At 40.7% G+C, this 14,192-nt stretch overlaps 1 protein-coding gene across 1 annotated transcript in view; it reads right to left on the bottom strand.

Annotated features, from left to right (window-relative positions):
* The window catches only part of RAI14 (retinoic acid induced 14), a 76,940-nt gene that overhangs the window by 32,193 nt on the left and 30,555 nt on the right, over positions 1–14,192 (bottom strand). The window contains exon 2 of the mRNA XM_035902722.1: positions 2,874–3,004. Coding sequence (XP_035758615.1) covers positions 2,874–3,004 — 131 coding nt within the window. The remainder of the gene's footprint in view (positions 1–2,873; positions 3,005–14,192) is intronic.

Below are 14,192 nucleotides of genomic sequence, written 5' to 3'. Positions count from 1 at the left end.
GCTGCGTGGTGCTGAGTTGCCAGCCGGGTTAAACCACGACAGAAGGATAGAGGCAAAAGAGGACACAGGTGAAATTTAGGTGGCTATGTGCAAAAACGAGCTAGAGCTGAGGCACATCATAGCAGGACTCAGTGGAATGATGCATACAGTACTCAACACGACAACTAGAGAAAATCCTGGATTCTGGTCTCTGTTCTTCTCGGTTCAAGCATTTTATATTAAGAAGCCATTTGATTATAAAACAAAAACTTAGAAGTACCCTTTTAAGCATGAAAAATTCGAGTCCTCTCCACCCTCTGTTTAAAATAATGCACTATATTAGTATACTTCAATTAAAGATCTGGGCAGTATCGAGAATTTTGTTTGTAAGGTTATTAACAAAAAGAATGAAAAAGACAAGATCTTAAAAGAAACACGTCACATCTTAAGGGAACAGACAATGACAGGCCTAACAAACCTGTACTGCAACATGTAATAGTTTCTTCTTTTTTGCTTTCAAGCACATTCCAAGGTCTTTAATCACACTGTGCACACTGTTATATAATTGAATCCATCATGTTGTTCTGGTTAGTCACCTTCAGCCTAATTATGTAAACAAATGCGTCTATATATACACTCAGATGGATCAATAGACCATTCATCCAAAAAGCTCCCTTCCCACATGGCACGGCAGACCACTTTCTAAAATATAACCAGTGAAACCCAAGCACGATGGCGGCCAGTTGTCCCAAAAAGATCTCTCCAGATTGCACTTTCCCAGCATGAGTGCCTCCCATGTTAGAGATGAGGCAGCTGAGAAACCACCACCATGCTTCTGCAGGACGCTAACAGACCTCAGTGCTGGGCTGCAGCAGGGTCTATGCCTCTAGCCAGAGCTTGTGAGACAGGGCAAGCACAACAGCTGTGTTAGGCGCCCGAATCACGGTGCAGGAATGAAGCCCTGGCATCACACTGCAAACATAGGAGAAACAAGCCTACCTATGCAGAAATGATGTCTGTTTTTCATTTTGCACACACTAACAAAACCCCAGACTCTGAAGCAGGAAAAACACAAGACACTGCCCGTTACTAATAAGCCACGCTGGAGAACATTTCTGGGTCATGGTAGTTGGTACTCTTTGGTAGTTGTGTCTCTCCAGATCAGTGTCATTGTTTCTCCACCTGCCAGTCTTTACCTTTCAAAACTGAGACAGAAATAACCTGAGCAGGCCTGCTAAGTTTCCCAAAGCACTGGAAACAGAATGAGAGTTGACACACTGTATTTCTGTATCACAGCAATACTGTTTTTCTTCCTTCTCTCTAAAGCTTTCTTTTAAACACAGAAATAACTAAAAGAGTAAATGGCAATTAAATGAGCATATGGAACAAGCAGAAGCAGAAATCTTCATAGCATTCATTCACATTTGTTCCAAGCAATTAAAAGAAGTACTTTTATCTGCATTATTAGTAACAGCATCATTAATATAAATATATGGTCATCAACTTCTTTGTAGTTGCAAATAAAGAGGAAAAAAGGGGAATTTTGTAGCGTGTCCCTGTAAAGCTGAAAATCATTGCACCAGATCCCTACAGTTACAATAATCCTACTTCTTGGAGTTAAGAGGCTTGTACATACTCAGTGATAATTTCAGTTTTGGTTGGTTCCCTAGAAAAATGCATAGTATCAAATTATATATGAAACTTGCAAACTAGGTGTTACACTGGACACAGTGCAGCTTAAGAATCTAGCTCTGAAGTTATGTTGACTGTAAAACCATGAGATGCTAAACATCGCTGTAATTCAGAAGATTCAATGGAAGTCATGCTTTGATTATGTTCAGAAGAAGAGCACATGTATGCAACCTTTTAAAATTAAAAACATATTAAAGTGTGGGGAAAGCCCACTTGAAGTAATTAGAGGACTTGGACTTCTGCAGTAAGAAGTTGCAGGTCATTATGAGTCACTGCCATCATTCAGTTTCCTCAGATGCAGAATAGAAATGGAGCAGATGTAGGAAACTGAAGCAGAGCGTGACTCAATAAATGTAACCCAGAGGTAACTCGTTAGAAGTTATTATTTGGTACAAACCGCCTTGTGCTGCCTCTCCCAAGACTAGAAACTCTTCTCCTTTCTCCCCATCCATCCAGAATTTTATGAAGGCTTTCGTTCTGTCACACGATGCCTATTTCTCATTTATCCATTTAATCATCTTCCTATGCCACAAGAAAGAAAGTTTAAGGATAGCAAACTCTTGGCTGTTATTTTCTTAATGGAATCTTTTATCTTCCACAATTCAGAGTGATCACAGGGGAACAAAGGAAGATTAGAAGAAGAAAACGCTGTACATGAAATACATTGAGACTGCCAAAGGAACCTCATTCACACAAAATTTTCATTACCAAACTTCAATCAAAACAAGGAACAGTTGCACGAATCACTAGCATCTGCAAGATTTTAAAACTCAGTCACCATAGTTTCAGTTCAAACTAACCCATTAGTAAGAAAATCTATCTTCATTTCTATGTCATTAAACTAATGTCCAAGGGAAAAAATAGCCCCAAAGATTAATGCCTTTTGGAGTGTGCAATCTGCAGTGTGCCATGAAATTCCTGAGTCCCAAAATACCCTGCCCTAAAACGGCCCAAATCTACCCAGCAATCCAGCTTCAGGTTACCTCAGTGGGTTTGTGATTCCGAAATGGCATTTTGAAACGTAGAATTACAAATACAGACTAGCAGAAAGGAGCTTTCCAGAATGCATTGTGCTTCAGATGAAAAAGAATACTTCATTTTCAGGATGGTCTCTGGTTCTTAATTCATATTAAGAGGCATACACATCCAAAGCTGTTTTTCTCCTCCCTTGTGCTTAAATCACAAGTTTAAGCTGCACTTACGCAGTTTTGCCCTCGCTATCTTGTTTGGTGGCGCTGGCTCCCTTTTTACCCAGCAATGAAGCCACTTTCTCAGGATCACCATTCTCCACCGCCTGCAGCAGCCGATCATCGTTCTTATTCCACTCATTGGTCTGGAGTAAAATAAAAAGAAGGGAGAAATATTATTAGTACCAGCACCGTATCCAGGCTCTCCTGAATGATCGCGCACAGTTATCACCACTGAAAGCTGAAATAAAAGCCCAACCCAAAGAAATGTTGCAGAGAAAGCCACATAAAAGTAATCTGCAAGCTGTGCAGCACAGGTTCCCAAGGACTAACTGGCTCAGGCCAGGTCCTCAGTGATGACTGGAGATGACCTCTAAGATGGAAACTCTGTAGAAGAGTAGCGCAGGAAAAAAAATCCATTTGTTCTTACTGTATTTAAGAAAGTTCTCCTTCATTCGTCTAGTCCTGGTTTCTATTTTGGAGCTACACTGGTCCCATCGGACCATCATCACATACTTGATGTGGATAAGCAATGAGGTGCCTCAGCTGATTCACACCCCACCCTAACAACACAGGCCAGCCAAAACTTTCCATATTTAAAGCTTTTCCCAGATCACACTTTGGAGAGAGTAACAGGTTAAGAGACTGCCCTTTGCAGATTGTAACTAGTTTAACTGAGCTTTTATCCTGCATGTCTGTCTTTAAAACAAAGAAATCAACCACTTAGACAGATGGCACATCCCTAGTGCTGCTGAAAGAAAAGACGACTGCCCTACATTTAAATCTTTCCAAACTTAATCTACTAAGTCTTTTTGCTCCTTCTCATCAGCTGAATCCAGGAAAGGACACCACACTTCCTAATTTGATGATTCTCCCTCTCCCTCCCCCTTCTGAACTCTCAGGACATGGCCTATTTCCTCTACCAGACCTCCAAGCTGGATCTAGCAAGATAGGAAGAAAACAGAGGACAGTTAACCTTCTGTATCGCATGTGATGACAGCAAAACAAACTCTGGAAAAGGAACGAAAGTCACATCCATGTTTTCTAGTCTGGATTGACAACAGGGTTCAGTCTTCAGGAAGAGCAATCTGGTGCATTAAAAGCTGCATTTGGATTAATGTTAGCACCCTGCTACACTCAGGAGAGTTATCTTCAACAGACTACGGCTTTTTCTTTGACATCAGTGTATTCATCTCCAGCATGACTGCCTATTCATTAGCACTCGATTTCTACACAGTTTTCGGAATGACTAAATTCATATTAATATTCTCCTTAAGAAATACTCAAGTTAAAAAACCCCTCTTTGTCCTGATGCTCTACATCTACATTTTCTGCCCCCCGCTGAACAAAAAATTCGATGTTTCTCTGCCTGGACTTGTGAGGAAAAGTGTACAAGGTGCGCGCTGATGCGAGCTAACTCCACAGGCTGTGCACACCCTGAAAACCAGTACAGGAGGAAAGTGTTCTGGGTTACTTGTTAAAAAACAAAACAAAAAAACATTAGGGAGAGCACAGTCTGAGCAGAAGAGCAGACAGAAGTTGCAAGAACACCACCTGGAAACAAGAATATGAAGGGCAGCTCTGTCAAAGGAAGTGGCATACGGAAGACAAAGAGCAATTGCAGTCTGCTGTGACAGTGGTATGACTCGTGGGTAAATGCAGGTTATATTCTTTACTCTTATAGCAATGGAATAAACCTCTGTAGGCTCCAGTGCATTGATTCCATCAGCAAAAAAAAAAAAAAATTGTTTCCCCTAGCAATATTTAGACTCCATGACAATGAGTGGCCAGCCAAGCAGCAGGCTCCACCTAACAGGAAACTTGCTGCATATTCTTCATTTGGGGAATTTCACGCTTTAAAGGGAGCCTATTATTAAAAGCAGATGTTAAAAAAATGTATTTACTTGTAAATAAAATACTTTAAAGTTAACACTGTTTGTTTGACAGCATATTACGCCTTTTGTTTCAGAGTTTGTCGTGTTTTTCTGTTTTTTATTATTCAGTTGTAGAAGATATTTAAATACAGGATATTTGATGAACTACCCTTACCCACATATAACATGACAATAAGCATTGGTAGCACCTAATTCCTGCACTTTTTTTTTTTGTTTGGTTGGGTTTTGTTTGTTTGTTTTAAATCTTGGAAAAGAAAGGATATGGCAGGTAACATGACTGTCTACATCCCACCCCCACTCCCCCATCTAACCCATACTTTGAAAAAGAAATACAACAGCTAATTTAAGATTTTCTCATGACCTGAAATAACCAGTTTACTTCTGAAACATGAAACAGAATAAGCTAAAGGAAAATGTTAAGATTAAGGCCTACTGAAAATCCTTGGCAGAACAGCTTTCAGAAGAGCATCCAGCTTTTTAGTAGAAAAATGGCCACATCTTCAAGAAGCATTTTCATGAATATTCCCTCTATTCAGCTATTAATTTGAAACATTACTGGCATATAAACTAATATCCAGTGTTCTAGTATTAAGCAAGCAAGCACACGAATGCCAACTCCCAAATTTAAGAAAGAGCTGAGATTAAGAGTCAATTTCCCCTTTTTGAGAAGCCGCTGTGATAACTATATCCCTGGTCATAATTACACTATCATTAACACCCAGACCCAAGAGAAACTAACAAACACAGCTGGGTCCCAAATTACCCCTCAGTATTTATCTAGCATGGAAACTGCACCTTGGAGATATATAGATATTGAATGGGGAAGCCTGGAGTGTTCCGAAAGTGATTCTGATGTTGCAGAATGATGCCATGTCCACGCTAACAGTAAAACATTTTATGACATATGGTATTAGCCCCTTACAAAAACAGAGACTTTAGTTCATCTTTACTGTAGTTTTCAACCATACCCTTTTTGGTAACAAAAAATACACGCTCACACACAGACAAACACAATTGAAGAAAGATTTAATGATGCCTTATTTAAAAAATTGCTTCCAACTTATCTGTACAGCTAAACTGCTTGCCTCTTACTTAAGAGCTAAACAGAACCGAACTTCGACAAATGATGAAGTAATGCAGTCACAGGGACCCTGAAAACACTCCATTCCATCAGGTTCATCTCAGTGTCAAGGAAAGGCTATCAGTCTACATTTCCTTATTTTTCACACAAAGCTGGTAATTCTTTTTCCTGCTTAGAGGGAAGTGGTAGAGGCTGAAGGCTAGGATAGGAAGATCTGTGTTTGGTAGTGATTTTAGACCCCTGTTTTCAGTTCTATATCTAATTAGTGCCTCTTCTTCTAAGCACCGTGACTCAGAGTTGTTAAACGAATGAATAATTTTAGAGACCGCCACACACCTAATCTGCTTACATTAGTTCTTCCAGTTGCATGCTTTCAGATTTCCTTACTGATGCTGTAACATCTTTAACACTACTGTATCAGCAATTTTGTTTTGCTCCCGGAAAACGAAAGGATACACACAGTTTCCCTTCATCATTGTGCAGCAGAGTTATGTTCACTTAGAAACTAAAATAGCTGTGTTCTACATAAGATGCTTAAAAGCCATCATGCTTTATTGCACATATAGAAGTTACGCGTGTTTTCATTAAAGCAATAACGATGGTATTTCAGGGCATCAATAAGTGTCATTATTGTAGAAGAAATGTCAATTTTATATTCAAGCTCTCCCAAAATTATACATATTTAACTATAGTGCAGGTTATATAAATCTATTTACAGACCTCATTTTATTTTCAAAATGAAATTAGGGATAAATCTGTCCACACAGAAAAAACAACTATGCAGGCATCAACTGTTGCTCAAGTATTCCTCTGATAGGATTGACCTGTTTGTTAATTCCCCACTGTGTTCAAAACAGCAGCATTGTACAATGCATTCCAGAAGTTAAAGGTACAGCTAATAAAATACACGGCATGCAATGGACTCTCAAAACCATCCATTCCAATAGGTAATTGTAGCCCTACTACCCGTCCTCTTGAGGAAAAAAAAAAAACTAGAAGGAAAGAGAATACATATGACACCCAGAAAGACCCTGTACACAGGACTTGGCAAGCAAGTAGGAGGCACTTAAGTCAGTAGGGCCCTCGCAGTGCCTCATGTAATCAAAAATTGAGACTGTTGCACTACATACAATTCCTGAATCTCTTGTAATATTAGCCTGATTTTGACCCCTCAAGTCACACTTATCATCAAGTATCCACCAAAGATTTGGGGGGTAACTTCTGCTGGGATGATGCAAAACATGGGTACTCCCAGCTATGGTTAATATTGTTGAGTGTAAAAGCCACCTTGAACTGCCATTTATCGTGCAGCACGAGCATTTGTTTCTCCTGGAAAACATGCAGATGAGAGATGCTCTTGTCTGCCAAGAGTACTGGAAGGACTGAGGTGGCCAGCATAACTGGAGATGTTAACTTCATAAACCCACTGCATCAAGTTTCCTCCACCACAACCCCACAAACCACCCCATTCCACTTATCCAGGCAGCCCAAACATTTCTGTAAGGCCCCTTCTTCCACTGCCCCCATACCACACCCTGCCCCTCTACCACAGGGCTCCTCAGCACTCACCCCCCATGCTTTTATTGACACCCACTGACTCAGCTTTCACATTTCATCCAAGTAGCACGGCACTACCCACCAAATAGCACTTGGGAAGTTTCATTCCTGTTACTAACACTTTTTCAGGTAGTATAAATGAACATTTCCTCTGATGTCAGAGATGCCTAGGCATGCATCATTCCAAGCAAACCCATGCAGGGCACATCAAACTGAAGGTTAACGCAGAGTAGAGTAGGGTCTTCAGGAAAACCTCTTTAGTATAGCACCAGAGCAACAAAAACATCAGACTCTAGCAGCTAAGCAGGTACTTTTCATGAGCAATAAAGCTAAGGGTTTTATGTATTGCAAATTGTGTATTGCAAAAGTTAGGCAACCGAGTATTACAGCATGACACATGGTGCTATACATGTAGCATGCAAGTAAAAAAACCTGAGCAGCTCAGTGTAAAGGTAAACGCACATCTGTAATGAATTTGAAAGACTCTGATCCTGGAAAAGACTGCACATGTGGGGTTTCTTTATCTCCCCACACGCCCCTTCTGTAGGCCACATGCCAAACAGTTATCAACAGCCTTCCTTCAAACAATTAACATTCTGCAGTAACAATGGTTTGTGAACACATGCAAAACTCAGCTGATGAAACATGTTTTGGCTTCATATAACAGAATCAGTACTCCGCTCGGTACTTCTTTGGGTTTGTGGTGATTTTTTTTTTGGTGGGGGGTTGGAGGTGTTGGTTTGTTGGTGTGTTTTTGGCAATCACCTGCCATGCTGAAAAAAGTAAACTAAATAGAAACACAGTGACAGATGAAGGCATGGTAAGTAAAAATCCAAACATCAGGTGGCTTAGCAGAGCTGGTTTGAAATTTCTGACTGAAATTTAACATCTCTCCCAGGCATGCTCTTTAGCCTTAATTTTCATTTTTCAGATTGGAAACTGCTGTATGGCCTCACTCAGAAGGATCTCCCTGGTAACAGTTAAGTGTTTTCCATTTAGGAAACATTTAGGAACCTGAGAAAGAAGTTGGCAGGGAAGAGCTAGCCATGCTCAGGACGGAAAGCCACTCCTGCCTGGGGCACTGTCTGGTCAAGGTTAATGGAGTGAGGCAGAGGGCAGGAGAGAACTGATTGACTTGATTTACACCACCAGTTTATGACTAGTGATTATAAAGGGCACGATACTCAAGCCAAATGCAGAGTGCTCACACCACCTTCAGTGACTACCATCAAGATAGGTTGAACTCTCAAAACTACAGGTCCATCAGCCACGGCCACACGCCTCAGCAGCGGTTACTGACAGTAACTGTACTGACGGGTGCCGACCGTGTGTCTCCTTCTAAGCTTCCACTATCCACAGGTTATCTCCTCTGCAAACCTAGAGATAATTCTATGGTTGCAAGATGCTAATAAGGTAGTTCCCATACTCTTGGGGCTGAAACTGCCCAGTAAAAAATCATCACTGGGATCACACGAGGTGTTGACAAGTTGACAGATTGTTTTGAGTCCAAAGAGAAACCTTCATATCAAAGCCTATTATTTATAGTTAAAGCTCGCACTACCTATGTTACACATTGTTTTCTCTGTCTCAAAGTGAACATTTTCCTTTCCAGGAGAGAAGCTTGAGAATTAAAAAACACGATTTAAAAAGGTACCCATTCTTTTTTCATCACCACCACATCAAGATATTAAGCTTCAGTTGTCTTTGAGATTACCAGTAAATATCATGGAAGAAATAACAACATATAATAAGAGGTGACAGTTGTACTTAGCACATGTACACAGTGTTTTCCACGTGCAAAGACCTGAGCAAACATTAACTGGACAACAGCTTTCTTTATCTTTGGCATGCAGCCTACAGGAGATGACTTTAGTGACCTTGCATTGTTGCAAACCTACTGGAGACAGAGTTATGTTATCTCCACTGAAATCAGAACTGCAGGGAAGCTGAGTAGCAAATTGAAATTCCTGATAGTTTCAAACTCAGCAACTCACTGTCTGAAAAGGAAAGGAATACTTAAAGACTGGCGTCACAAACAATTGCATGGCAAAGACACTGAACACCACTGCACCACAAGGTCATCCACATGTGCTGGCCTTCCCAAGAGAGTCTTAAAAATAAGAACAATCCTATTGTAGGGAATGCATTCACTAGACAAAACATCCTTCAAAGTTAAAACAAGAGATTACAGCTTTTCTCAAAAGAATGGCTTATCTGAAAGCATTACAACCTAGGAGTCAGTGGTACGTGGGTAAGTAGCCTACACCTTTCCCTCCATTCCCAAATTAGAGATTGTATTTGCCAGTAGCAAACTTGTGTGGTGGGAGATTTCCATGCAAGGAAAGATGGGCAGGACAGGATGTTACTGAGCGTATCAGCTCCCAGGACATTCAGAGTTTAGCAGAAGCCAGAAGCTGCTGTCTCCCAGGCCCCTTTCAACTGCTGTGGCTCCAGCTCTTTCCTGGAGCTTTCAAAGTCTGCCCATGGTGCACATACAGCACCAGTGGCATGGCAGGCTGACCTCTGCTGCACCACACTCCACTGAGGCAGCACCCTGAAGGCCATGCCAAAAGATGCTATGCTATGATCATTAACTGCCACAAGTAAGGTCTTGACCTCTAATTAAGCTGTCAAAAACCCAAAGCGTGACAATGGCTTTGAAAGTAATTCATAGTGATATTATCTGTATGTCACTAATTGCTACAACAGAAATAAGTCTTTTCCAGCTTCACTTGGCCATCCACTTTCCCTATTTTAGGTGACTGATGGCTAATAATATTAATTATATTTACCTAAGAAGTCAAAACATTTGCAGCTCACGGCGCTTACACATGCATTTCTTTAAAGGTGGAGACAGCAGCAGCAACGCAAGCAACCTGTGAATATTTCACAACCAGAAGCCAATCGTTGTTTCACAACCAATCCATTGTCTTCCTCTTGTTTCTTGAGCTAGTGCCTAGCTGGGGTAACTGTCCATGCAAAATGCACGAGGTCTGTTTGACACTGGAGACTGTATTTGTGTTAGACCGTGAATTCCATTTGTGAATTCCATTTGAACCGGAGCTAAAAAGCACCATGGGGAAGGCAGGAAGCACTCGGAGTGAATGAACAAGGAATGTAACAAAAGGCTAACGGTGGATTGTCAGTAAACCTTGATAATTACCCATTCATTGGGTAGCTTCTGTAGATAAAGAAGTGATTATTATCCAAGCAAACCATTTTTTTCATGCTGAACCCCAGAATAATGCAACTAAACAGCAAGTCACTCAGCAGGACGCTTCTATCAGCCAGTGGGTTGCCCAGAAACTTTCCTGGCAAAAGGGCACTAGAAGCTGTGAAATGAAAGGGTCTTTCACCAGCAGAGAAGGGGAAAGATGACCTGACTGAAATGGCCATCTGAGACTGCAAGTCTGGGGGGGGGGAGGCAGGGGAGGGGAGGGGGTGTTAAGCTGTAGAAAAAAGTTAGTGTTGTCTTTGCTTAAATAACAACTGGAATTTGCAGCAGGCTGTGAGCTGTGCTCCAAGAACACCCAAGAGGAAAATGAAAATGGAAAGAAGTGTATTTAAGGATTTGCTGTTTTGCTGAGATATTTGTGTTTCTTGTTAGTAAGTTTCTTGGGGGGTTTTGCTTGAGGTTTTTTTTGTTGTTGTTTGTTCCTTTGTTTGTTTTACAACCCCGTGTTCCATTTCACAATTTCAGTCAGGCTTTAAATACAGAATAGCTGTAAGGTCAGCACAAGGAATCTGCACAGATAAGTGGCCTCTTCGTAACCCAACCCTAAGATTTCATTTCTGTAAGGGTAAGAAAGTGAAGAGGCTGACCCCAGAAGTCTGCAAGGGAGGCCAGGAGAGTGTGACACAGTCCACCCAGACCAAGGAATACAGTTGGTCCACATCTGGTGAGCTTAGAGGCACGTGGTGGTGTTCTGTGTGGGTTAGGAGGCACACAGCCCACACATCCTGCTCCTTACTTCACTTCCTAGTAAAGGCCATGATGTATTTTTGCTTCAGATACCACTTTTAAGCCTTCTAACAGGATAAAATAAATCAATCTTCACATTTGAGCAATAGTGAGATTTCCTGTTAACATCACGTCTAGGCACATCAGGGCTTCTATTTTCTTTTAAGCAATTACTAATGTTTTCACGTTACCAATTTCATTCGAAGGCGATAAAGGAGAAGTAATGAGCAAAAAGCTCACAACATGCAAGACGTTAGAACAAAATACGAAGAACTACATCTCAATCATTAGCAGCATATGGGCAGAGCACTGGCAATAAGTCCAGCTACTGCCCATTGTTCATCACCTCGCACATCAGCAACTGGAGATTTATCACTACCTTCAGATAGCAAAGCGTGTAGCAGTAACCCCACCACATGCAACCAATCATTCTCAATAAGACAGAAGAAAGTAAACCCAAGATTTAATTGTGTGTATTTGTATAAATGAAACAATGTTTATCTTAACACAGGAAAAAAACACAAGGGACTTTTTAAAAACAAAAAAGCTAAATCTATCCCATTTGAAGTGACCATCTCCCATTGTTCTGCCTTTTCTCATAGTTCTGAAGATTTGAGCTACAGTGAACTCAGACGGCTGTTCTTCTCATCTTGAAATTATTCAGTAAATAAATACATCTAATGGACTGCTGTTTACTGCTGGACACATGGCAGCTCTTTCCTTCAAAAAAATCCATGGTGTGTCAAAACACAGACTTAAACACACCTCCCCATGTACTTCTCAAATGGTTATCCAAGGGCCACCAAGAGTCCTCAGGTTTTCCTTACACTTAAAAATAAAAATATACGAACAATAAACTGATCACCAGCATGAGATGCATGGAAAAGACTGCTTTCTAACGAAGTTTTAAGACTGAAGAACTGCTGAATCAACAGATTTTAGCTATGTATCAAGGTCAAATAGCAACTCCCATAAGGTGTCTCAATTTTTCAGGATTTGTGCTGCACAACTGCTTCACGGTCAGTTGGGAAAAAGAGAAATCACAAGATTTAAAGTTAAATTGGTGGGACAATCTAATCTCACCTTTTATCTGGTAAGTATACTTCAGTGGCAAGCAGGCTGTAAGAAACAGGGAGGATGCCAACTATGCAAGCAAAGTTTGTTTATTCAGCTATTGTGTTGACTATCTTGCATCCCTCAATACTGTGTTAGACACAATGGTCTGTGAGGATCAGTGTGCCTAATGGCCAGGGCATACATCTGAAGTCTCTGGTTAAAGACAGTGACAGAACAGGCTTTCAGGGTTCAATGCCATACACAAACCACTTCATTAGTGGATTGTTTCTAAATTTAGCACCACTTATTTCTTGGTATGAGTACCTGGGCCGACTACATCTACCTACATTTTCAGTAACACCCTCCAGCTTCTGTTGACTAGTAAATTCAGTTAGAGAACACAGGTACTTGATGGATCTTCTTGCTTCCAGATGGGCAAATGGACATCCATCCTGCTGGAACCCACTCCACTGCAACATTACCTCATTCTCTAGGACTGGTACTTTAGACCCATGGCTCCATCGTTCCTCCTGTCTGCTGCTAAACCTCTGCAAACATTGCTTATCTTGACACTTCTGCGTAATAAGCTGGTTTTCATTAAGTTTAGAGCTGCTGCCCTTTTTTCCTCCCCATTATTCTACAAAGGGGAACAGAGACACAAAGGCTAATTATGAAGTCTGCAGACAAGAAAAAATTCAGCACCAGCAGAACTGCACACAGTCCAGAATTACATTAATTTATCAGTATTACTACTGCTGTAAGATGTATTCATAAGGTACTAGCCACAATGGCACCTTATTTTGTTATTACGAATGTCTATGTAGTATCACAGGTCACAATAAAAGCTGTTTCCTTTTTTTTGCCCCTCTACTAGAAATACTAAAGGATATTACTTGACAAAGCTCCTCCACCTTAATATTTTCCACAAGTGCCAGAAAACAGATGGTTTTTAAAACCACATTATTTTTTATACCTACTGGAATGCCATTGTAGGAAGCAATAAAATTTCAAAATTCGGAACAAAATACATATTAAAATCTCAAAACTATTCAGAGTAGAAAAAACAGTCTATTTATAGTTGAATTTCTCATTCTTGTAAAGGACATACCCACTGTTACAGCGTTATAGCCTTCTATTCTGAAACACATGACAAAGCCAAACAAAACACAGTGCATACATAGAGAAAAATCCTTATTCCAAGAAATTATTTTGTTTGGAGGCTTCAATAGCTCAACTCAATCTCCAGAAGTACTTCATGACTACAAAAGAAGACAAAAAAGCTTCACTATCTGTCTGATCTTCATGAGGCCACTGACAGGAGGTTTGTGCCATGGGCTGACCTCTAAATCTAACATTTGTCAGTCTCCAAAATCAAATATTAAAGCAGAAAACTAAGCTGAGCTGCTTTTACTTCCACGGGTGTGATGAAGGATGATCCAAGAGTCATAGGAAAGTTTTACCTAAGATATATTCCTCGTTGGACCTAGAAACTGGGAGAGCAAACAGTTGTTTTGCATGAAAATAAAATCCACTTCAGCAGCCAGAGAAGAGCACATGAAATTTCACACCACCACATCTTCCCACGTTGCTTACCCTCCACGTCACATGCACCAAGACTCAGACTAAGTCTTTTATGCGTCAGACTCTCTGTACGCAGAACATCAACTGCCCACATGTGGCAGGCCGTTAAGTAAAAAGTAAAGAAAGAGCAAGCAGGCACTCACCCTGGTTCCTTCCCTTAGGTCTTATCTGCAGAAGGAGATCTGCTTCTCTGCAGGGATGAA

This window comes from Egretta garzetta, unplaced genomic scaffold, assembly GCF_000687185.1.
Source record: "Egretta garzetta isolate BGI_Z169 unplaced genomic scaffold, ASM68718v1 scaffold59, whole genome shotgun sequence".
Classification (NCBI taxonomy): Eukaryota; Metazoa; Chordata; class Aves; order Pelecaniformes; family Ardeidae; genus Egretta; species Egretta garzetta.
The sequence above is the reverse complement of the archived record's forward strand: the minus strand, read 5'-3'. Positions and strand labels throughout refer to the sequence as shown.